The 25,144-nt window shown below is 41.0% G+C and overlaps 1 protein-coding gene across 2 annotated transcripts; it reads left to right on the top strand.

The window, feature by feature from the left end:
• The first annotated feature begins 1,527 nt into the window (after nucleotides 1-1,527).
• zfyve28 (zinc finger, FYVE domain containing 28) lies at nucleotides 1,528-24,690 on the top strand. Of its 2 annotated transcripts, XM_029461350.1 has the most exons (14): nucleotides 1,528-1,867; nucleotides 14,558-14,698; nucleotides 17,633-17,770; nucleotides 17,964-18,166; nucleotides 18,299-18,388; nucleotides 18,525-18,614; nucleotides 18,708-18,809; nucleotides 18,903-20,453; nucleotides 20,707-20,802; nucleotides 21,262-21,425; nucleotides 21,514-21,630; nucleotides 22,045-22,146; nucleotides 22,251-22,354; nucleotides 22,725-24,690. In XM_029461350.1, exons 1-14 carry the CDS (start codon nucleotides 1,832-1,834, stop codon nucleotides 22,854-22,856), a joined length of 3,066 nt encoding a protein of 1,021 aa, XP_029317210.1. In that variant the 5' UTR covers nucleotides 1,528-1,831; the 3' UTR covers nucleotides 22,857-24,690. The 2 variants fall into 2 exon arrangements, with proteins under 2 accessions (XP_029317210.1, XP_029317211.1); XM_029461351.1 differs by lacking the exon at nucleotides 20,707-20,802.
• Nucleotides 24,691-25,144: the final 454 nt, after the last annotated feature.

The following is a 25,144-nucleotide window of genomic DNA, read 5'->3' as shown; positions in this document are numbered from 1 at the left end:
ATCCTTTGTTGGCTGCCATAACAATTATTATGACGTAGCTTGTTGTGACGTCTGTGCGAGCCATGCGCTGCCTTCAAGTGCTGTTGGAAATGCACTAGGCACATCAACGTGCTTGGATTACAATAAGGAAAAGGGAAACGCATGCTGATAATTATAACCAGATTAAGGCAGCAGGCCTGTGTGTGATTTTGTTTTACAAATAACTGTTGTAGTAAAAGTGACTTAGTAGAGGGGAAAAGCTGATTATTGAACAAATCACATGCAAACTAGGGATATATAGTCTCACAATGCATCATCTGATTTCCCTGCCATAATCTGATTAACAAAAACTGATTGTTGTAAACAAGGTCACTGGGTTGTCCCTGTGTGGTAACACATTTAGTTTTAGAACATATAGTTATGTATAGGCTACTTTAAATAGGCTACATATTTTAGTCTTACACTATTGAGTCTTAACAGTGAATTGTCAATCAAAGATAAGTTTAAGTCTGAAAACAACATGGATGATGAGTCTTAGTTTAAGCATCTACAGTTTCATTACAACAAACTCAGCTGTCAACCCTCTGCTCAAGCGAGTTGAGCTTGATCTGAGATTGTTTTGCCACCTCCTGTTTCTTCGGTCAAGAATGAATCGCCCAACTCAATTTACTTTGTGATGCAAAGTAACTTTGAGTAAATTCAATTTAAGCCCCTCTCTAGGAAATCTATTTAGCTCATTGTTACTTTACTTGAATGCCTTCACTGTGATAGGATGTAGACCTTTATGCAAAGTTTGACACTAGAAGACCGTTTTCACCTTCATCTGTTGAAAAGGGAAATTTTCTTTGTGCTTACCTCAAATCTTATTTTAAGAAGTATGTAAATGTACAAGCATGATTTTATGAGTTAAAAGTATTTTGGAAGCAAATTATGGTTCAATTTGCAATTTACTCAAGTTTAATGTGGGAACTTGAAGAATTGTGTCCAACAGTGACATTTTTTGAAAGAAAAAATATTTTCATATTCACATAATATAAACAATTATAATGAGGGAGAAGAAATAGGCCTAGATATAATTTTAATAATAATAATGATACTAAAAAAAAATAATAATAATAATAATAATAATAATAACAATAATTTGTATAGCACCTCTTAAAAACAAAGTTACAACGTGATTTAAAATAAAAAACATGATAAAAAGTAGCCTAATTAAAATCCAGAACGTACAACAACAAATAGCATCAGTTAAGAAAAATGCCATGAGATAAAAGTGAGATTTAAGAAGAGATAAACTTCTTTGGGAAAAGTCGTAACAGACACGAATCATTAAAAATACAACAAAAAAAAACAGGCCTGGAGGGGATCTCTAAAAAATCAGTTTTACTGCAATGCTTACATGGTCTGTTTTGTTCCATATTTCCGACCAGCATTTGCTCGGTATTTGGGATCAGCACTTGAAGGCATCACTTCCTGGGAAAGTGGGAGGTGAATGTTGTCAACGTGACTGTCATCAAGTAACGTTAGGGGGGCAGAGAACAGCACAGAGCAGTCGGAGCTCCGCTTGTCTGTATCGTTGGGACTTGGAAAGTGGCCGGGCGGGGGAGACAGGCAGCCAACCTCGGGATTCAGGGAAGATGGAAATAAGTCGTTGTTTTCTAATATCTTCTATGTACGCGTTTACAGCCGCGTTGTAACGTTCAGGATAACTTACCGTACATTTTGCGTTTTGGAACCCACCAGCGTTTAGCTAGCTTAGCAACCAGCCGCTGATACTGTCAGACACACAGGTACAGGAGAGGAGAGGAGAGGAGAGGAGGGGTTGGTGACAAAGGAAGGTGGCGAGGTAACGATGAACCGCTTTCGAAAGTGGCTGTATAAGCCCAAGGTAAGTTATCTTGGATGCACACGCTGTGTCAGCTCTGCAGTCAGTCAATTTATTTGCATAGCTTTGGAGATAGCTAGCAAAACAGCCGATCAGAGTGGCTCGCTAGCCTGATCACTTCATAAACTGCCACACATCTGCTAACGTTAGCCTGAGTTCCTGATGTTATTAACCAGTGTCCCTTTGTTGTTGTTGTTGTTGTTGTCGTGGTTGATGCTTTTGTTTTTAAGCGATAGTCAGGGCTAACGATGTTACAGCCTGATAATGCACACTTAATTATACTGATGGACTTACTTCTGCCTTCAGCTGACATTGTCATTAATGGTGTTTTTGGTATTATTGTCACAAATGATTTATAAAACCATATTATTAGTAATAATATAATAGCAACAAGACTAACATCAATAATTATAAAAGAATAATAAAAAGTGAAATCATTTTAATAATAATACTAATGTCATCATTACAAAATAATTACAAAATAAGAAATACATATAAAGTAAGATACGTTTTGACAGAAAAGTTCGTAGCATTTTAGGTCTACTACTTATTTTCATTATTGATTAATCTGCAATCAATTAACTGAATAATTGTTATGTGTATAAAATGTCAGAAAGTACATTGCCTGTTTTGTCTGATCCAAAGATATTAATTTACTTTCACATAAGACAAAGAAAAGCAGCAACACCTCACAACTGAGAAGCTGAAACTAGTTCAAAGGTTAATATTTTTAGCTTGAAAAATGACTGAAATTAAAATAGTTGTCTTGGCCTAATTGTTCAAGCTCTGTTGTATTTGAATGGGTGTGATTTGTTTGCTGATTGTACACATCAGCTAAAGCTGCATAAGTTGTTGTTATAAGCAAAACATGTCAAATCAACTGCTGCTCCGGCCCAGGACACACCAATTGTAGCCTCAATCATCACTTTTGGGGTGAGCTAGTAATGGATGTGCTGAGATTCTTTAAATCAAGCTCAGAGTGTGGAAACATGCCTGACACAGCAGAGAAAGTATTGAAGGCTTGATCGCCTTGTTAAATGAACAGTTTAAAATATGCCAACTGCAGCACTTTTTTAGTTTGAGTCTCCAGGGAGGGAATTCTTGTTAACTATTAGGTTTTAGGAGGCAAAATTGTAAAGCACTCTACTTAATGCCTTAACCTGCATGCACACAAACTGCTTAAATCTGAAGAAAGTTGTCATTGATCAGTCAGTATATGATTATTTTGTGCTGTATCATCATAAAGCGTTTAGTGTTTCACTCAAGTAATAAACAGTAACAGGTTTTGTGCCTAAGTTGGATTGAGAAACCCCTATCTGGTCTACCTCTAGAGAGTTCTGAGCTTTGGATGTTGTCATTTTTAACGTGGGTTTACAGTCTACATGCACTCATCACCATGTGCCAATTACTCATGCTCTTATGGAAGGTTTTGTATTTACTGAGAAGAATGAGTAGATGTTCCATTGAAAAGCACTTTGCGAAATAATGCACAGCACTTGTACTACACAGTATTCTAATGTAGCCTCTTCTGGAGGATGAGTGTAAAAGGTTATTGTTATGAACTGCAGTGCATTTATATAAAAACATTATGTATACAAAAATACATTTGATTTAGTTTAGTTATGTACTTAATTAAAAAATCTTGACTTTTGAGGCTGAAGTCTAAAGTTTTCTTCTCTAGTCCACATATCCGACCTGAATAACATTTTAATGCATGGCGTCCTTTCAGTATATTGACATAAGAGCTGTACATAAACGATATATCTTGCATCATTACTGCTGTAGATTATGAGTCCTGAATTCAGATTTTTCTATTGATAGAAACGGAGGAGAATATGCTGCAGACAGCCTCCTAAACAAGTTGATTCCACAGAACATATTTTTTTTTACTTTACTTAAAAGGTTTGTTAACATGCATTTAGTATAAGTATAACTTGTCAAGTCAAAGTCAATCTCTCTGATAATAGAAGACAGCTGTATTTCCACATCAAACAATAACAGTAATTGGGAGTTTTGCAACAGTAATGTCAGACAGGGATGAAATAAAATGCCTGTGATTATATATCATCCACCTGCTCTTCACCACATGCACGCACCTGCGTCACTCCTCTTTTCTCTGTTTAACCTTGTTTGTTGTCACAGCATTTTGGCGGTCCATTGTTGGGGTTAGGCCTAAGTGTTGGGGTTCACCAGAGTATTGTCACATCCATGAATGACTTCTGACACTGAAGTGCTTAGCTATTACATCAGTGCCTTTTCTGCCAAATCACAGCCATGGTAGGAATGAACAGAATTACACATAAGTCTGTGGGTTTTAAATGATCAGTTCTGCCTCAAAGGAGTGAGGAGAAAAGCGCTAAAAGCCTCTGTAATTATGCCAATCAGTATGAAAAGACAACAGTAATGAAAGGTGGGTTCGAGTCACTTTGTGCTCCTGCTACTTAACAGCAGCTAAGCTAGCAAGTAGTTTGCACAGAGAGGAAATATTTCTGTGGTAATTAACATCTGTGCCCAACCCACAAATTCTGGCATTTATAGTTGAATGCCGCATAGCATTGTCATTTTGCATCAACAGTAAGCCATTTATTATTGAACTATGTTCTCCTGGAGATAGAAAAGTGTTGAATCAGCATGTTCCCTTGACTGAAGCGGAGCTATTGATATTTCCAGAGCTGCGCTTTACTTCCCCAGATAAGTCCCAGTGTGGAGGACTTTCTTTTGCCCCGGCTACACAATCCCATCCCAGTGTGTTCGAGAGCAGTGTGCAGCTCCGTGCGGGACATAATGTACCTGTCTATTCCGCCTGACTCTGTCATCAAAGTGCCAACTTGTGGAAAAGATAAATATATGTTTGAATGGATTGTCCTGCACTTCTGTAAGCGTGTGGGGGGAAAGGCTCTAATGGTTAACTCACCCTTTCAGAAAATATGTTTTTCACATTCCTTCTAGGCATTTAAACTGGTTTAACATGTTTTTGTGTGAATAGTTAACTTTTATTTCCCCAAATATCTACAAAGAAGATCTTACTACTCGCTCTAGGTATTTTGTGTGCCTTTATTTGACTGCTCATTAGTTGAACTTTGACTGCACATTCTGCAGGGGAGATTTTCAGGTAGATAAAGAGGCTTTGGAGAGAGTGAAATCAGGGGAGAAGTATTTAGAAAAATCTGCTTCAGCACACGTCCCTGCAGTCCCAAACAAAGACGAGACCTGTCTCAGGTTTCCGAGCAGCCAAAATGGCCACTGTCTCCTCGCCTCTCATTTATCAGCGGCAAACTTGCGGAGTGACTGGTGGCGAGAGAGAGAGAGAGATGTCAGGAGTGTGAACCTGTACACTTCCTCTGGAGCCCGTGTTCCTCTCTTGGTTGTTATTCCATCAGGCATCCAGGAGCTGACCTTCAGCTCTACAGTACCTCATCTGTCAGTGTGACAGGCTTACAGCTCACACCAGCCCCCGCGCACTCACCTCCATCTACAGGATGCTACTAATTTGCCTTTCATTCCCCCCTCGCCCCACCGGACAGTTTAGTGCGTGGGTAGCTGATACTTTCTGTACTCCCCCCTTATCGAAATGTCAAGCACATATCAGTGTGTAACAATGTAGGCAGTTAGCAAGTGTATGTATGAAGCTATGTAACGCTAATGCTTGATTAATTTGATAAGGTCATCCAACATCTGACAGGTCACTGATTCTTAACAACTTAATTTTAGAAGACTATAATTATGGTCATCTTAATGGAGCTGATCATAAGAAAATGTCCCAGTTTTAATTAGTTTTTCAGTGTAACTTCCTAATTATTTTGCCTTATTTCTTTCACAAATTCCATTTCTTATACCATTTTATCCCAACAGTGTTGTTTAGTTACACATTTAGTTTAGCATAAATGTATATCCTCAAAAGCTACATGTGTGCGCCTTCTCTCCACACGCAGTAAAAGGTATTACAAAGTTGTATTTCAGTAAAAAAGGAAATATCTAGAAACATTAAATCCTGGTAGTGGACACAGTATTTGTTTCTTTAAATATAATGCAAAGCAAATATTTTTCTTAATGTAACTGTCGATTAATTTTCTCAACGTATCAAATAATCATGTGTTCTATAACAAATGGAGATGCCCATCACAATCCCCTAAAGCTCAAGTTGGCATATTTAGATGTTTTCTCCAAGCAGCAGTCCAAAACTAAAATGTATTCAAATGACTTTCCTAGAAGACTAAAGCAAACCAACACATATTAGCATTTGATAAGCTAGAACCAATGATTTTTTTAAATGAATGTTGTGAAATCATTTGTATTAATGAAACACGACAATGCATGTAAGTAATAATTTTATGGTCACAAATCATTGTCAAGCCACCGTAAAAGATGCTTTAAAGATGGTTGTCTTCACTGTCAGAAAGAAAACCCAACATGTTGACAGCTGATGCTTTCGACAACACATTTTCTTACTTATCATCCACCCAGGAGCCACTTTTCCTTCTGTTGCCAGCTGTGTGGGCCCTACTTATAATGCAGCAGTTGAATTCGATTTTGAAAGGAAATGTTCATCTATGAAGAGGTGGTTATGACACATGGTTAACAGCAGTAATAGCTCAATATGTCTATTAAAAAACCCTAAAAATCTGTGTGGAAGCGGAGGCAGGGTCATTAGAGTTATGGATGACGAGGAGGTTTCCTATTTGTAATGTGTTATACAAATCTGTGACAGTGCTATTGCAAACCCCAGACTTAGTTGAAGATGCCTTTTGTGTTTTCTTTCAGATACTTTGTAATCATGTTACATACTGTATTCAGTTAATAAGTAGACTCTCAGAAATTCCTATTTTTCATAATCTATCGATCGTTTCAGTTGGTAAATCAAGGTTCTTAAATGTAAGGATTTGCTGCTTTTCTTTTGTTTTTTAAATTGATTATCATTTGAAGACATTAGCTTGGGCTCTATGAAATGGTGGTGGGCATCTTTCACAATAATTGATCCATTTTAAATTAATATAAATAAATGTAGTTAATATATAATAATGTAACAAAAATATAAAAATGAAAGACACAAACCTCTCATGTATATTTTTATCAGAGCACCACTTTTCTTGTTGGGAATTATTTAGTCACAGTTCTCAATACCTGATGAATCGTGGCTGTTTATTTCTTCAGTAATGATTCCCCACTTTGACAGCATATGACAGGCCTGGCTGTGGGTTCTGCTGTTGTTCATGATTCACTTCACCTTCCTGTTTGTCATTTATCACTCGTTTATCACTCGTCGTTTGTGAATATTGTTAACATGCAGGCGGAGGAACTGAGAGTAGGTGAAGCGATCAGGGGCTTGTCTCTGCAAAGTTGATTCTGCACTTTTGGCACGGAGTCGATGGAAGAGGGAACAGCTAACTGCTGAGCAGCGGGCCAGCGTGGCTTCATATTTAGCCTTATTTCTGGAGTTCTTTGTGGACGTCCCATTCTGCTTACCCACCAGCCGTGCGGTAATTGATTTGGTGTCAGCTGCCGCGATTTAGAGAGCTGACCCTAGTGCAGATCGAGACAGGCCGGGCGATTGAAGGCCTTTTTAAATTCATTGCAGGATTGGGGAATCAGGGCCCACTGTCCGAGGTGATGATTGAAAGAAAAATAGCTGTGAAAGAAGAGGGAGATTTAAGGGTACCACATAAAATCAGCTTGTGTCGTCTGAGAGGCTGCACTCATTTTCTTCAACTCATTTATTATTGGAGATAATTGGAACCCTCTGATCAAAGGCTCGAATTCCTCTCTTCATTTTCACTGATGATAAACATAAAGCATGCATTCAAGGTGCCCTTTGTCTATATTATGAGTCTGGTTGTTCGAGGAAGAGCCAGCAAATGAAATGCCACCCCTCCTGCTCTGAGCTCTGTCTTATCAGCAGGGGAGAAAGGGAAGGAGAGGAGGAGAACAGTAGGCCTGTATTTTTGGGATTAGATTTTGGCCTTCGTTACGGTTGGCAGGAGATAAAATGTGAGGTTGTCTCTCTTTATCAGCTCCAGTGTTTCTTCTTATTGGACTATAATAGTGATATTTTAACTCGTATTTTAATGGAATAGTGTATGAGTTCAATTGATGGATATTAAAATATGTCCGTGTTCTCATCCTTTAGTTTTTATGTGCCCGAGGGGAGTGACAAACGTAAAGTCAGTAATGTCTTACTGATATACAGAATTATTTTAATAAGGGAAAGATGGTAGAAATTCTTCTCTGCAAAATAAAAGGGTAAAAGCCTATTTGGAGAAGTGGACAGATGCAAACAGATTACTACTACTTGTTTATTATTATTTATTCATTTATTTATTGTATTGCTACTTATTTTGCTCTTCTGCAGTTAGATTGAGATGTTAGTGGTGCAATCCCAGTTGCAAAAGCATTTTGACTTGCATACATTTAATCCCCGCAGGCAGCAATCAAAGCTGTGTGTTTACTCACACACATACTGTTGCTGTCCACAGCTGTCATTGTGTGTAATTTGGGACAGCTGGGGCTCTCAGGCACTGCTTGTAACAATGAAAGGTATGTGGACAGATTTAGCCTGACTGTGAGTCATGCACATTCTCAGCAGTGAAGAGGGGATGTGGGTCAAAATCGCACAGAGGAATCATAACAGGGCACTGGTGGGTTTGTTTGAGTTTCATTCTTGAATGATAGGCATGCTGTCTGTCGCTGTTTTTGTATAAAGATAGGGGGCATGCATCTCCATCAATGTTGTCATCTCTTCAGGACTCATGCACTCCATGAAAAATGTTGTTGATTTTGTGAATCTGAAATTCACATTCCCCTCTGTAGCCACAGCCAGTTCTAGATTGTATAACAAGATTATTTCTTGCATAATAACTTCCCTGCAATTGGTGGGAAGAGGGGTGTCCCCACATGTCCCCACATGTCCCCACACGTCCCCACACTACCATCAGGGGATCCTGGACACGACTTGTGGCCACCTAAATCCTCTGCTCCCCCCTGTGTCACCTCATGCTAAACCATGTGCCAGGCACATGCACAGGTCATTGCTTAGTCCAAATGCCAGATTAGGGCAGCCCTCAGAGAGGAGACAAGCACACAGATTATGCCATAAATCCAGATGGGCAGACCACTCTGAATATATTGAGTCAATGACGTTAATTCTGCAGTCTACTGTGGTTAATACACACATACTCCTCAGCTGTGATTAGTGCCATTGATTTAATTGCACAACACTTAATAGTAAATCTTAAACCGTCTTAAAATGTGAATGATTTTAAGACGGTTGGAGTTTATCCCTGAAAAGTCACCATCAATAACTTAGTACCTGCAGAAAACAACAAAGATGTGAGGAAAGAAACTCCTGATGCAAGCTGAACATGAAAGGAATGATTCAACACGACTGAACGTACTTCAGCGGAACACTGCATTCTTAGAAAGATTTAGCTTTTTATTCTGCCAAATTTAATAGAAATAAGGGTCAAGGAAGTTTCCCTGTTTGTTACCAAAACGATTGGCTCACTCTTGCCCGGCTTTTAATGTTGAGTCCTGAATAATAAATAAGGATGAACTGTATCCGCCTGATTTTTTTTTTTGCCAGTCTGCCAACTGACTGAATGAAGCAGAGTGAACTGGTTTCCCCCCCTACAATATTTGCCTGTGATTCTTGGAAGGCAGCCAGAAGGCAGCAAATTGAGCCTGGAATAGAGTATGGAGGGCAGACGCAAGGCTTCTCATAAGTCCCTTAAGTGGGCTCAATGTGCACGCACCGATGCTATGGAGGTTCATGAAGCATTAGCCTGATGGCCTCCATCATCTGCACAGTCTGTATAGAAATGAAGCCCAGAATCAGCCGCTCTTGGAGAAAGCTGGCTGAGATGACGAAAATGTTCGTACAGCAGCAGGCAACTCTCAGTAACACGCTTTAACAAGACTCGCACTGTCATCGCATGTTATCGGTTTAATGTTAAACAAAATGGTCAGAAATGTCACCGAGTCATTGTGGAACGATGTGATTGAGGGGGCTTAACAGTAGTTGTCGCTCTAGATGAAGTTATGGAAGCCTAATAGTCTAAAATGATGGGTTTGTGACCGTAATGGACAGAGTTTTTGAGTTATCTCAAAGAGAGGTCACCCAGGACAACTGACAGCAGGAATATAACAGGAGAGTCGCACGCCACAGGGGACAGGAGCAGAATCTGCTGAATCATTCCCTCACTTACGCAAGGTAGAGCCGTCATCAGAGATGATGACACAACTCGCAAGTTCAGGATTCAGATCCCCAGATGTTCACACACTTACTTTTGTAAGACAATTCCAATGCCCTTATAGAAAGGTATTGTTCATCAGCTTCTTAATTTGATTGTTACTTGTCAATATATTCTTTCTTTTTTGTCACCATATATAAATTTTTCTCGGTCTAGAGGTTTAAAAAGTAGCATTTTGTTTTAGCTTTTTTAATAGTTGCAAGTTATTGTAAGACCATTTTTCTTCATGTACATGTCAAGGCCAATGCTTTGCTCTGTGCCAACCTATCATCACTGACTCATAGTCCATATAACAAGGTAAATATTACTATTCAAGGCTTTACATTTGAATTTCAAAGGATTAGCCTGTATTTTATGAATTGTATGGCCTCTTCTCTCAGAGACGGCTCCCTGTATGGTTGCCCTGTTAGCCAACTTTGTTTGTTCTGTTAGCCAGCAAAGTTAGGTAACTTTGCTCAATGTGTTTAGATGTTAAAGTATTGCTTTGACTTTTACTTTGCGCCAGGATTTGGTTGCACCAGCTGTTAGAGAGCTAGTTTAGCTAGTAAAGACTTGTGTAATGTGTAAATCCGTTGTCAAGAAACATCTGTAGTGCTATCAAGTCAAAAGCGATCAACTAAAAGTCCTAACAATATAATAAACTTTACTTCCAATCCTTTGTAAATATAGATTTGACCTTTCTTTTTTTTACTACCTGCGCCAGGGAGTTATGTTTTCAGTTTGTCTGACAGCAGAATTATGCAGAAACCTGGGCCAAGGAAGAACCCATTCAATTTTGACGCGGCTACGAATCACGGGGCGAATAGACAAATGATTGTTTGGTCATGGCGGAGGTCTACGGTCTCAGAGTGCCCAACTAGTTTAAATATTCGTATGCAAGAGTTGGTGGTGTTAATACAGTTTAGAGTGAGTGGGAAATACCTGATTGCTAACCTTACTGACATTATTTTGTCATTTAATCTAATTGGCGTAATGTTTGTAATTTAAGGTATACTATGTTGTTTTTGTGAAATGTAATTTAAAAACTTTAAAAATGTACACAGTTATTAAACATCCTTTTAATCAAGTGTCATGTGTTGACATTATCCCATCATGTCCTTTAGTCTTCACTTTAAACAGGGCATACTGTATATCAGCAAGCTAACGGTAGCTTTATCAGTTAGTAGCAGTTACGACAAATATTAGGTAACAACTAATCTCTTCGTAAGATCTAGTTTCAGGTTCAAGCTGTTTTAATGTAGTGATTAACATTTAGTAAACAATTACATTATAACTAGGCTAAGGTTGAAATTACAAACAGCTGTTGAAACTAGCTCCTGGTTCTCACGCTGCCGCCACAAATGGTCGGGGGGAGTCAGCGGACTTAATATTTTTATACCTTTTTTTCTAATACTTAATAAATGATTATTTCACAGTACACCAAACTTGTAGACCAAGCAGCTGTAGCGTCGCTGCTTATCTGAAAGTAAATCTGCGTGTCTCGAACATTGCCTTCCTTTGACTTTTCCCCCATGATGCAATGCTGCAGGAATGTTCCCTCTTGTGTGAGGAATGCAGCAGGAGGAGGCTATAGGATGGCATCTGTCTCAAATACTTGTTTTCTTCCTCCGTCAGCGTTGGCCTATATGCTTCAGAAATCTCAAAATGAATGCCACCACTCTGTGGGCTGTGTCGGGCCTGTGCTAGAAAAAGGTCTTTCACTGTCTCCCACTCTTGTTTCCTGTTTGGTCATTGTGACATTTATATCATAGACTCACTTGTTGTTTCCAGTCAAATCTGACTCCTGATTAGTGATATCATTGCCATCTCACTGTTCAGAGATTACATTTGGATGTAAAGATAAAATACTAGTTTTATGGTGTGTTTGTTTGCCTCCCTGTTTAGTTAAGATTTGCTTTGTGCTCATTTCCGATTAGCCTACACATTCAGAGAAACCCACTTAAATGTATTTTCATCATAGTAATGCCAATTACGAATATTACTATTACAGTCTCCTGATTATTTTCTTTATCTTGTTATAATACCTTGGCCACCTATTCCCATTTTTCACAGATTATTTAAATATAGAGCATGTGTGTGACCTTGTTAAGAAACACTTGAGGAGAGTGTGAAATGCTTATTATACTTGTCTGCTGTAATACAGACTCAGCGTTTTAGGTTGGATTAGATGCCTTTTTTTTGCATCGCTTGTCCAATTTATTCTGTTAACATGATGTGGCATAGAAATCCAAATGTACACGCAGGAACAAAATGTGCTGGTAAAAAATAATTTTTTTGCTTTGTGCGGTTTTATGTCGGCAAGTATCTGCCCTACTGAAGAGTCCATGAGCAAGGAAGAAAACCTCTAATCCACGTTGTTGTTCTGTAACACCCTTGTGCAGCTCTGATTTACCTGTAGGCAAGTGAAAACTCAAGTATTGAAAATTCAGTTTCAGTTCACCAAATAACCTTTAAAATCTAAAATAATGTTCTCTCCTCACTGTAACAATGCGACAAGTACCCCAGCTGTAGGTTATAGTTCTGTGTTTTCTCCTTGCTGTTTGTTTCATTATTAATGAGAGAGAGTGAGGGAACGGCACCATGTATCATATTCAGAGAGAGAAGCGAGGGCCTACGGGGAGAGCAGTACGCAACAGGAAGCACTGCAAACTTGAGGGAAAAGGTCCTGTGAGAGGTTTCGGTAAATACCAGTATTCAGTTCGACTTCGGGAAAAACATTTCCAGACAGTCTATGCACGGCAGGCAAAACGAGCCTGTTTACCGGCGTAGTTCTCCCTTCTTCCAGTCTGCACAGTCATGCGGTCCTTTATAAGCTCCTGTACTGTCATTGGTTCCTTGCGGTTTGTGATGATGCGCGTCGGCATGTGGTCGCCATTTTCAAAACCATTAACCTTTTCAAACAACATGATCCCTTCCTATTGTGTGTGTGTGTGTGTGTGTGTGTGTGTGTGTGTGTGTGTGTGTGTGTGTGTGTGTGTGTGTGTGTGTGTGTCTAATTTGGTATCTGGATTGTACTGTAAAACCTTAGTGGCATTTTGGGTAGGTGTAAGCAATACAAATGATAAATTGTTGTGTTTAAATTTCTTGTGCGTCAGTGGCCATTCCCTGCCTTGTATGTTTGTGCTGTATGTGTGCTTCACGCAGCGGCGGAGTGATTTGCTGCGCTGTGCTGTTCCACCCCACACTGAGGGGAGCATGGTGAGAGATAATGACATAAATCCTCTACCAGGGCCAGACTCTCTAATTACACCCACTCTTCTGGGGAGCTTTCACACTATATTAACCTTTGTTAACTCCTCTTGTCAGAATTAATGCCATTTTTTTTATCAATTACCTTCCCATACTTGAAAATGTGTTCATGCATAAATGTGAATTTGTATAAGCTATGCCATGTGTTTGCTCATAAATCACCAGAATACCTGTTCCTTGATGTATGACGTCAGTTTCTAACTTTTGCATCTGAAATTAATTATTAACTCGCCGTATGAGATCAACTAGCAGGAATGTATTCATGTCTGTCACAGTTTACTAAGATTCTGTTTCAGTCATCCCCAGCATATAGAAAAACACAGCATGTTGTCTGGAGACTTCCAAGGCCTGACCCGTACTCTTGAATCAAACAGAAATCTTCCTTGCTTTGATATTCAGTCATTTGCTAATATTGGATTGTTTTGAGAGTGAGCTTTGATACTGTATTTGTGTCCACCGCTTAAGAACCAGTTAGTAAAGGGAACTTTGCTGTGAGTGAAGTTCACTGAATCAAACATATTCAGAGATATATTAAATGTGATGCCTCGCTGATGATGTTTGGTTTTCAGTCTACAACTACAGCTCTCAAGGGGCGTTGGCAGTATGTCTGTGACTCACAGGAAGTTTTAACGCTTTTACTTTTGTAAAAATGATATGGTGCTCAAATTCTAATTGCCAAATAGTAATAGATAGTCACTTATGTATGGACAGAAAAGCCCAATGTTATGTTTCAGCTTTTTAGAAGAAAAGGACCCACAATAACAGAATATACTGTCGGGCTGAGGCTTTCTCTGGTTTTAGATTCTCAAATGTGAATATTTGTGGGTTTCTTTAGTCTTCTTCTATGATAGTAAACTGAATATCTTTGGGGCGTGGACGACTAATCGATTAATCGAGCACATAATCGACAATTAATTAATCAATAATGAAAATAATCTTTAGTTGCAGCGCCGTGCAAACTACTGTGTTGTGGAAATAACAGTGAAGGAATGAGCAAAGCACACATGCGAACTTGGTCACACAAAACATGTGGGGGGGGGGGGGGCACTATTGTCAAGCCCAGTTATTAATCATCACAGTTTTTTAAATTTATAACCTTTTTTGTGTGCATCTGTGCATTGCTTCGTCTGTATTGTTTCTCATTAACAGCTACGCCGGTATTGAAAATGACCTGGTTGTGGCTCTTTGTGTTTCTGTACAGAGGACGGACCCTCAGCTCCTGGCCCAGTTCTACTACGCTGATGAAGAGTTGAATCAGGTGGCCACTGAGCTGGACGGCCTCGACGGCAGGAAGGACCCTCAGAGATGTACCCTGTTGGTCAACCAGTTCCGCTCTTGTCAGGTCAGCAGGGAGAAACCAACAAAGTCATCATCTTTCTGTGACTTCACTAAGGAATACACATTATTTCATCCATTCATCATAAATAAAACATAAAAATAGCCCCAGAATTGGAATAGAGTTAGAGGATAGGTTCACAATATTTGAAGTGAAGTGCTCCTATAAACATTGAAACAGGTTTTGCTTGCTGTAATCATTCTTCCCTTTCATACTGACTATTAAGAGATCCCTTCCTAATGCGCTTTCAATAGGCCTCGTTTTTTGGAGAAATGTATTCAAAACTTAATCTGAAGCTACTATGAACCAAGTCAGTATTTTCAAAGTAAGAGCAAGAGTCTTTGTAGTATCAAATTCCCTGTGTGTGATTCCCAGTGTTTCCCCTGCTGCAGTGGAAGGGTTGTTACAAAAATAACTGGAACTGAGAACCCAAAGAAAATATCAGCTTGATTTGTCTAATCAGAAAAGCCTCATGTTTTAAATACTTATAAACCTTTAAATACATTTTTGCATTGGAAGACTGTGGATGTTGCTCCCATCACTTACATTGAAAGCACATTAGGAAGGAAACACAACCTGTTTCATCTGCACCTGGCTCTGAGACAGGAATTATCTGAATTTTCATGTTTATTTAAAATTATTTTTGTTCACATAATCACCTGACTGGAGGTCATGAAAGCTTAAAATAAGCACCACCCATATCAGCCCTTTCTGTATACAGGCATGGTGATATGACTGTTGCTTTACTCCTCATTGCTTGGCCGGGTTCTTACATGAAGCAGTTTTGCTGATAAGATGAGATACGTAGACGTTGTTAGGACTGGGTTGTTTGGCATGTGGGTTATAAGGGAGACAAGAGCAGCTTCATTGTTACAGAGGATTTTTATAACTGTAGCTTTGATCGCGGTAATTGTGTTTAGAAGAAGAATTAGGTCAGACATGTCTTCTCTTTGTGTTTTTACTCTGAATGAAACACTGGGGATGGATGTATGTTAAGATTGTGTCGGTGGGGATGCAGGTTCAGGTTGTACATGTTGGTTCAGGTCTTTATGTGGTCAGTGCTGAGAGCAGCTTCGAAGGTGTTGGTGTGCATGAGTGAAGGCTGCCATGCTGCATCATGCTGAGGGAGCTGGAGGTGGTGGAGGGAGGTTGCCACCCCCCGCCACAGCACACAGGGGAGAAACACTTAATAAGGTCATCACTTGATCCCCAACTGTTCTGACTCTTCCCCTCCGTCCTTCCCTCTGCCAATATGTCACCTTGCTTTTCTTATGTATGTCTTTGCAGTTTCTTTCTCTTTTCATTGTTCTGATGCTCTTTGACCTCTTTCTTACTTTCTTACTTTCTTCTTTACTTAGTTTTTTTTTTTTAATCTATTTTGTTATCACCCAAAATTGCAAGCTGAGCATTTTCAGCAGAAGCAGTTGAACTACGAGCTTAGAGCTGCAACAATTAGTCAATCATTAGTCGATCGACAGAAAAATAATCACTAACTAGTTTTGATAATCAATTAATCATTGAATTAATTATTCATGCAAAAATGGCAATGCTGCCTCTCAAATGTGGAGATTTTCTGCTTTTCTCTGTTTTATACCATATTAAACTGAATATATTTGGGTTTTGGACTCACGGAACAAGACATTTAAAGATGTCACATGGACTTTGACAAACTGGGATGGACGTTTTCCACTATTTTCTGACATTTAAACTATTAATCTAGAAAATAATGGTCAGAATAGTCGGTAATGAAGACAATCGTCTGTAGCAGCCCTCACTATCTCTTGTTAGGATGTGTCGGTAACTCTAATTAGTCCCTGATTTTGTCACCCTACAAGTTGCATAAGAAAATGCTTAACGGCAAACTTTCAGCAGAAGCTATGTTCAGAGAGGTGTCTTCTCCGTGACATGCCTCCTCAAGGGTTTTGGAGAATGAATTAAGCAGCATGATACCCCGTCACAGCCCGGAGGCCCCAAGAATAGAAGGCAAGTGCACTCAAGCCCAAATGTTGCACTTGAACCTGCCACTGTTGCTATCAGCTCTTATTCATGGGCCTCTGTGGGGGTCGCTGGCATGCTGCTCATATTATGTTGGCACGGCTGTTCTTACGGTGCGGCCTGCTGGAACAGGCGAGCGACTGTGTATGTGTGTTTGAAATGGATAAAGATTGAGTTAGATGGCGTACACGAGAGACAGAGGAAAATAATAGGTGAGAGATCGTGAAAGGAGCGAGAGGTAGGCTGCAAAAAGGATAGAAGCCAGTCTTTTGTCAGACACAGGTATCACGCCAGACTCGCCACCTCTGGATGATTTGAAACTAACAGTAGTGAAGGTTATCATCACTGTCCCCCGCTGGGAGACGCTCACAGACAGTGTGTATTCAGGCCGGGCCAAGAAACACACATAGCACACAGCCATAAAGAAATCAGTGGTTAAGCTCTCCTTCTCAGAGCTTTTTAATCTTTCTCCTCGGGGCCAGCAGAGAAAGACGCAGTGCTGTGCCTGACAAGATTACAGTGCACAGTGCAGCTGCGGTTGAGTGAAAGGCTCATTGTAAGTCATTGTTATGGCTGTTGTACATGCCAGCAGCACATAAGCTCTTGATTAGCTCTTGCTGCGTGTGACACTGCATTTTCACTGCTGGAATTATGGAATTCCAGTTTTACGGCTTTAGTTTTGTGTTTTTATTGAGGGAAAATGTAACTGCGTAATGGTCTCATGTACTTGTCAAATTGTTTTCATTAACTTCCTAATCAATGGTCTTTAAACACTGCAATACAATGGCATTCTTGAAAGAGGTGAAGCCTGGATTATTCACCAACAGTCGTTACTCAAAGTAAACACTGAGTGAAAATTGTTTTTCAGGAACAGATTTTCACTCAGTCATGTTTATCCCTCCAAGTAGTTTGTTCAATTTTGTTTTCTGTCACTCTCATCTGCAGGACAATGTGTTGAACATTATCAACCAGATCATGGATGAATGTATTCCCAACGACCGGGCCAACAGAGACTTCTGTGTCAAGTTCCCCGAGGAGATTCGTCATGACAACTTGGCAGGGCAGCTGTGGTTTGGGGCTGAGGTAGTGTATTCCCTCCAGCATCCGTCCAGGAGAAAACAACATTGCACAAGTTTTACACACGTGTATAAATATATTGTATTTAATTTTTACAAATGTGGTTTTTCTTCATTGTCATGTGTGCCATTGTTAACATCATTTCAGTTGAATTTCTGTACAAGGCGAGATGATTTATGATGTACGTGTTCCTGTGCAGTGTTTGGCCGCCGGCTCCATCATCATGAACAGGGAGATAGAGAGTATAGCAATGAGGCCCCTGGCTAAGGACCTTACCCGCAGCCTGGAGGAGGTACGCAACATTACCAGAGACCAGGCCCTGAGAGATCTCAACTTGTACACGGACCGCATGAAGGACGCATTGCGACATTTCGACAGCCTTTTTGCTGAGTTTGAGCTCAGGTAAATGAAGGGGCAATACGATTAATCCACATTTATCTTCTTCTTAAGGATTCTTGGGTGCATGTTCGCCAAAAGCATTAAACAAAGACGTGAATGTTATTACATTCCACTTTCTCTTTCTTCTATTGCCAGTTATGTGTCAGCCATGGTGCCTGTGAAGTCTCCCAAAGAATACTATGTACAGCAGGAGGTGGTCGTGCTCTTCTGTGAGACTGTGGAGAGGTGAGTTTACAGAGGAACATCTGGAAGAATTGCAGCAATAAAATTCATCTGGAATTTACCAGAATCTAAATGATATCTGGTGATAATGTGGTTAATTTTTTTTAATCATCTGTTTTTCCTTGTTTTGTTGTCCCAGGGCCCTAAAGCTGAACTATCTCACACAAGACATGATCGATGACTATGAACCTGCACTGATGTTTACAATTCCCAGACTAGCCATTGTGTGGTAAGTGTTGCCTGTCCTTTCCATTCTTCCGCCCACTTCCTTGTTTCCTACTTTGTCCTGGCCTATTATGTTAATGTTAAATCTATTTTTTAGTGGGCTGGTTGTGTATTCAGAGGGACCTCTCAACCTAGACCGAAAACCAGAGGACATGTCTGAGCTCTTCCGGCCTTTTCGCACTTTACTGAAGAAAATCAGGTACAGTTCGTGAATATTGAACAAAAAAAAAAGAGAATCTTTTTGAATGATCTTTCTTCACAATGTTACAACTATATTATGATGATTTTGCAGAGACCTGCTGCAGACCCTGACTGATGAGGAGTTGATAGCACTGGAAAAGAACCTGTGTATCTCTCAGGACGGGGACATGTCCGCAGACGAGGGTCAAGCCACAGACAGCTCACCAGCTCCAGTCCAAGAGAATCACTCATCCTCCAGCCCCGCTAATGACACCGCCAAGGGGGAGGGTGAGGGGGAGCAGGAGCAGGAGCATGTGGCTCCATTTGTCTGTCCCAGCCAGGAAGAGGATCTGGCGGAAGTTGAAAAGGGCTGGGAGGAGGTGGAAACGGAGAAAGGGGAGGAGGAGCAGGAGCAGGGCCTGCTGTGTGAGGAGGCAGAGGAGGCTGAGTTGGCGTGCTCCATGCAGTACGATGAGGAGGAACTGGAACAACTCAATATGATGGTGTACCGTGTGGGGGACGAGATGTCCACCCTTCTGTCGCCTCCCAGCCTGGGTCAGTCCCCAGCACACCATCCTCACAGAGGAGAGGCAGGAGGCTCCAGCGGGGCTTCAAGCACAGAGGCCTCTCCGCGCAGGTACCTGGTGAGCCGGGGAAGGACAGGCATCTATGTAGAGGAGGAGGACAAGGTCTTCTTCATGGAGGACCTGGACGCAGCAGGAGACAGCATCACCAGCATTTCAAGAGAGGCCTGTCTTTGTATCGCCTCTCCTTCCAAAGCACCAGAGTCTGCACGTCCTGTGCAGCGTAAGCCGGGACTACGGCCAGAGTCCACCAGGAACGGCTGGTACTCTGAGGCCCAGTCACAGCAGCCCTGCCCACAGCCACGCAGCCAGAACACACACTGTCCAAATGCAAAGCGCCCTCCTTGCACTTCCGCTCCTGGCTCTGAATCTCTGCCTTACACCAACGGGTGGGAGATGGGTTTGGAGGGCACAGCGTCTGAAACGGCTGAGGTCATCGCCCACCGTATGGGTGGGATGAAGCTGTCTGCCACGGTCATCTTCAACCCTCGCTCCCCCAGCTTGACGGAGCTGGCTGTAGACAAGCTGCTGCTGCCGCGGCCCGCTCCCTCTGAGATTGAGCCCTGCGGCCCTCTGGTGGCCACTCACTGCCTGCTCAACTCCTGTGTGTGTTGTGGGAGCTGTGAGGATGGACACGAGGATGCCATCACCACAGAGAGCACTGGACTCGGGTTAGGCCTCGCTCTGGGATTGGACAAACACTGTAAGACCACAGCCCCAAGCACTGTCATACAGTCTTCTGCTTGCCGGCTGCCCCCACGAGGTCACGATTCTCACAGTAAGGGTGAGCTTGCCCAGTTGACTCCCCCTTCTTCCCGCTGCTCTGCAGAGATTTTGGAAGAGGATTCAGACTCCCAATTTTGTGAGAAGTGCCTGGTCATGGCTCCAGGGTCTGGGCATCATGCTCAGGACTGTGGCTCCAGTGGAGGGGACGGACCCTCCCTGTGCAACCACCAGCTGAGGAATGACAAGAGGCAGCAGGCCAGTGGAGGCCAACAGAGGGACAAGGAGACGGATAAGGACACACAAGGAACTAACTCGAAGAGGGACACCAAAGAGGACAGCAGGAGGAGCGCCAGGTGTGCTTTTACTAGCCTTTTGATTTATTTAGGGGGCGTATGATCTCGACATAATCTTGCATCAACATAAATATCTGTTTTATTTCACCATATGTCATCATACATTTTGAATTATTCATCCATCAATCTCTGCACTTTGCCTTATGTTGCTTTGATTCTGTTTATTTTGCCATTATGTCTTGTGTATATACATTTTATTCTGTACTTCTTTTATTTCTCCTTTTTTCAAGACTATTTCTTTGGTTGTTTTTAGTTTTCAGAGCTCTCCCCTCAGCTCTGTGTCAGGTAGTGACTGTGAGAGTGTGTCGGTCACCACATGTAGTCTGTCAAGCAGCGCATACACTCCAAGGTAATTCATCACTCATGAAAGTGTGTGTTACCGCCATATGTGTGCGTGTCCTTTTTCTACCCATGCTCAAAAAAGTAGCTCAAAACTGATTCCTTGCACGATAGATAAAAAGATAGCTTTGTTAATTTATAGTCTTTATGCAGTCCTTTGTTCGCATTTAGCAATCGATTGAATTGTCAGTCACCTCTTCCCATATGGGCTACAGGCTGACAGCATTCATTTGCCTCCTGGCTTGTAGATTTAATTAGACAGATGTCATAGTATTGATTTCCATGTTTATTCTGTACAGTATATTTGAAGAGAATACGTAGGGAGTTGATTTGTTTCCTTTTATTTCATTTGCATTATTCATATTTTTTTAACTGAAAGGTTCAAATCTACAAAGGATGAAATATGAATTGAATGTGTAAGTTGCATTTTTCTTAAAATCCCAATCTTGCCCTGTCTATCACCCTCCAGCCCTGTCAGCAGTCTGACACCCAGCTCAGGGATGTCAGGGGACCTGGACCATCAGGAGATCCAGCTGGCTCTGCAAAATGCTAAGTTGGCCGCCAGGAACAAGATCCGATCACGCTTCCACAGCAGCAGCGACCTCATCCACCGTCTCTTTGTTTGTATATCAGGTAAACGCTCTCACGCTGTTAGTCGCTCTCCCCCCACCTCTTGGTCTCTCTCGTGCCGATATTCATAATGTGTTCTGGTGTGATGCAGGCGTTGCTGATCAGCTGCAGACCAACTATGCTAGTGACCTTCGCAGCATCCTCAAGACTCTGTTTGAAGTCATGGCAACCAAGTGTGAGGAGGGAGACGACGATAACCAAAAGAAAGGTGAGGTACACGTCTTGGATATGCAATATGTTACAGTACATTGTCTCTTAATAATATAATACAGACAGAATTCAAAACTGCCTTAAAGCGACAAAACGTTGTTATCTCAATGTCTTCAACTGAACTATGATAAAGCAGAGTGTTATTGGCCCTGATGCCGCAGATATATATTTGATATTTGGGTGTAAACGTTGTCTGCACTATCTTGTCTATAATAATAAAGGTCCATAACTGCAGCAGGGCTTTTAACACAACACCTTTTTGACAAATATATTTTTTCAACACAAGACATATCCAACTGTATACATCCCCCACCCCCCCCCACCATTGCCCTCGTCCCACCTAAATTCTTCTCCCTCTGTCCATAATCTTCACTACAGCAGTTTTAGTTTATTCTTCTGTGGTGTCCACCAGGTCCTGTTCTGCGTAGTGCCGTGCTGGAAGACTGTGCTCTCTGTCAGGAGACCATTTCTTCATCGGAATTGGCAGCTAAGGCCCGGGACGGCCAATTTGAAGGTCAGAAAATCCACAAACAGAACCACTCAGAATTCTTTATCTCCCTTTTTTCTGCAGCAGACGTACTGATGGTGATTTGGTGTTAACTGTTTCTCTCTGTGTAGACCCTCCAGACTGGGTCCCCGATGAAGCCTGCAACTCCTGCATTGCCTGCAAGGCTCCCTTCACTGTCATCCGCAGGAAGCATCACTGTAGAAGCTGTGGAAAGGTACAATGACTCTCAGTAACGAGAACTATGACTAAGTATGTTCATCAACAACCTTTTGTTCCATGACTAAGATGAGACGATGACGAGACGGCACCGACGTCATTAAACACCAACTCTGAGGATATCAACATGCAATGTTGTTGAAAAAAGATTAAAATGTAGTTTGAAAAATAAAAACTTCACTCTTTATTTTTGTTCACAAAAAAGAGGAGACTAAATGTTATACTGTTTATGCTCAAATGTCATGTACAGTGGGGCATACACCGTAAGACTAAAGTCTGAGGGAGTCCAAGCGGTAGAATTCTCAGTTTATTGTGTAGTTTATCAAAGTGATGATTTGATAGTAACATTACGTACTTTGTCATTTCAGATCTTCTGCTCTCGCTGCTCCTCTCATTCTGCTCCTTTGCCCCGGTACGGCCAGGTGAAGCCCGTCAGAGTTTGCACACACTGCTACATGTTTCATGTCACGCCCTTCTACAGCGACAAGGCCGGCATCTAACCTGAGATTGTCCCCGAAAGCACACAGTCCGCTACAACAAGCATATGCAACAGACAGATCCAGGGCTGTATACAAAGCAAAAGCCACAGAGCTCTGGTAAACTTAATGGTCGGCATCGTACCTGCTAAGCAAGGCTGCAGAGTGAGGCCATTACAGATCACAGAGCAGAGAGACGAGACACGCAGTCTCGAGTGATGATTCGACCCGTTTCTGTTTCCTCGGAGAGACTGGCAACCAAAGGGTTTGATTTCAGTGCCCAGCCAACACAAAACAATGATTCACAAATGCCTGTCTGACTATAGAGGTGCAAAAGAGAGACGACATAAACAGGCAATAACAGATTTTGAACTGGCGTTGTGCAACAGTCCTCTGTAGCAGTCTGCAGCACAAAATCAGAACATGCCACCTTGTTTGTTTCTTTGCTTTAGATGTAAATGAAAAAGACTTGTGACATATTTTCCTATGCTAGCGAGCTTCCTACATTTGTGCCAGGGTTCCCACGGGACTCGGATTACTCAAAAGAATGTAAGTCATGATAACCATGTAAATAAGGATAATTCTGGTAATAGCTACACTACAATGTCTTCAGCAAACAGTTGCTTTTTATATGGGAACTGGACAGCAATCTTCACCAGGCTACCAGTCCCAGTAAAGCAAGAATGAAAAACAGACAGCTTTTATATTGCGATTCTTTCATGCTTTTAATGGCAACGAATGTGTTATTCTGTATCACTTTGTGAAATGTCTAGATTCCAACAAGTTTCACCTCTTGATGGCAACGGGCTGTGCCCACTGCTTTTACAGTTGCACCGTGGCATGTTTAGTTTTTTAAGGGGACTCCGCTGCACACTGATGGATAAAAGGGATTCCTTAGTCATTACTGTCAGGTCTTGAAGGCCCCCTAGTGGAGAGTTGACCTCTCTTCGCTCAGTGCTCTCATCACCATGTTGTGAACAATTTGTTCTGAACCAGAGGCCTTCTCAGGTGCTGGCTGACACACTACAGGCCAATTATTGCCCATTGATTTCTCTTCCTCACACTTCTTATAGTGCAATATTGTGACTACTAATGGCAATGGTCCTGCAGATTTTTAGAGACAACACTAAGCTATTTAAATAGTAGTTATAGGCTTTTCCTGATGAGATACAGTACCAAGCAAAAGTTTGGACACACCTTCTCATTCAATGTAAATAAGAAGGTGTGTCCAGACTTTTGACTGGTACTGTAAGTTGTGCTGATTTTGGGTTTATGCTAAATTATTTCCAGCTTTGGCTCTGGAGGTACTCAGACAGGAATGACTGACATCATTTGTACCTGACTTTATGCTCTTGAATCTGCTTCCATTGCTATGACCACATACAAAGTATCTTCCATGCTCATAATATATCACAGTTTGTACATCTGAATGGTCTTAAGTGGCGAGTCTACACATATGGACCTTTGACGAACATCAATGAAATATCCCGTCATGTCCATTCTGCTCTGACGTAAAGCAGTTTCTCAGGCATTACATAATCAAAATTGTTCACTACTCTTGGATCAATCTTATTTTCATCAAAGAACATGTAAACTCACTTTGAAAAGGTTTGTTTGTTTTTTCCTTTTTATAACGAACAAAAATAATGTATAAAGCTATAATTACTTTTATTTAAAACACAAGGAATCATGCAGTAATTAAAGGGCGGGATATCCTATTATTGTTTCAGAACTTGGTCTTATTTTGTAAAATTCCAGGACATTTCCATGATAAGAGCTGTGTAAAATATTCAACAAACAAATGATGTTATATAGTTTTAAATGCGATGTATATTGAAATAAATTAATTTTTCCTGTTTAAAAACGTTGACTGATAACTTCTCTTTACTTTTACTGCAAAGTACTATTGAAGTTTTGCCAATGTGTCAGTAGATTTGTGTCCTGGATTGATTGATGTGCATTATAGTCCAATACGCAAAAAGAGCCTGGTCCTGCCCCATGTCATATTGATGTACAGCTCCACAGGCTATGAAGTTTTATGAAATGATGTGGATTTAAGAAGTGCAACTCAAATGTGACCTTAATTGTCCAAAACCACAAACTGATATGTAGTTTTTTAAGAGTCAAAAACAACTCGTAAAAATCGTAACAGTTAAATATCATTTGGATTTGAATATTGACTGAGATGCTCATTTACAGCCTGAGTCTATTTTAATTGCTATCCCTCAGTTTTCCTGCCACTAAAGTAGGCAGTATGGGCCAGATGAGCAACACCCTTCTTAACTGAATTTCTGAGTTTTGTGGGGAGCTGT

The sequence above is a fragment of the Cottoperca gobio genome, chromosome 22, assembly GCF_900634415.1.
Source record: "Cottoperca gobio chromosome 22, fCotGob3.1, whole genome shotgun sequence".
NCBI lineage: Eukaryota > Metazoa > Chordata > Actinopteri > Perciformes > Bovichtidae > Cottoperca > Cottoperca gobio.
This window is presented reverse-complemented; position numbering and strand designations above follow the sequence as displayed.

Bases quoted from the DNA above. Each gene is read 5' to 3' on its own strand.
- zfyve28 (XM_029461350.1), top strand. From the start codon at position 1,832: ATGAACCGCTTTCGAAAGTGGCTGTATAAGCCCAAG. The intron at 17,771-17,963 runs GTAGTGTATTCC...GTTCCTGTGCAG, and splicing joins AGCTGTGGTTTGGGGCTGAG to TGTTTGGCCGCCGGCTCCAT. The intron at 18,810-18,902 runs GTACAGTTCGTG...ATGATTTTGCAG, and splicing joins ACTTTACTGAAGAAAATCAG to AGACCTGCTGCAGACCCTGA.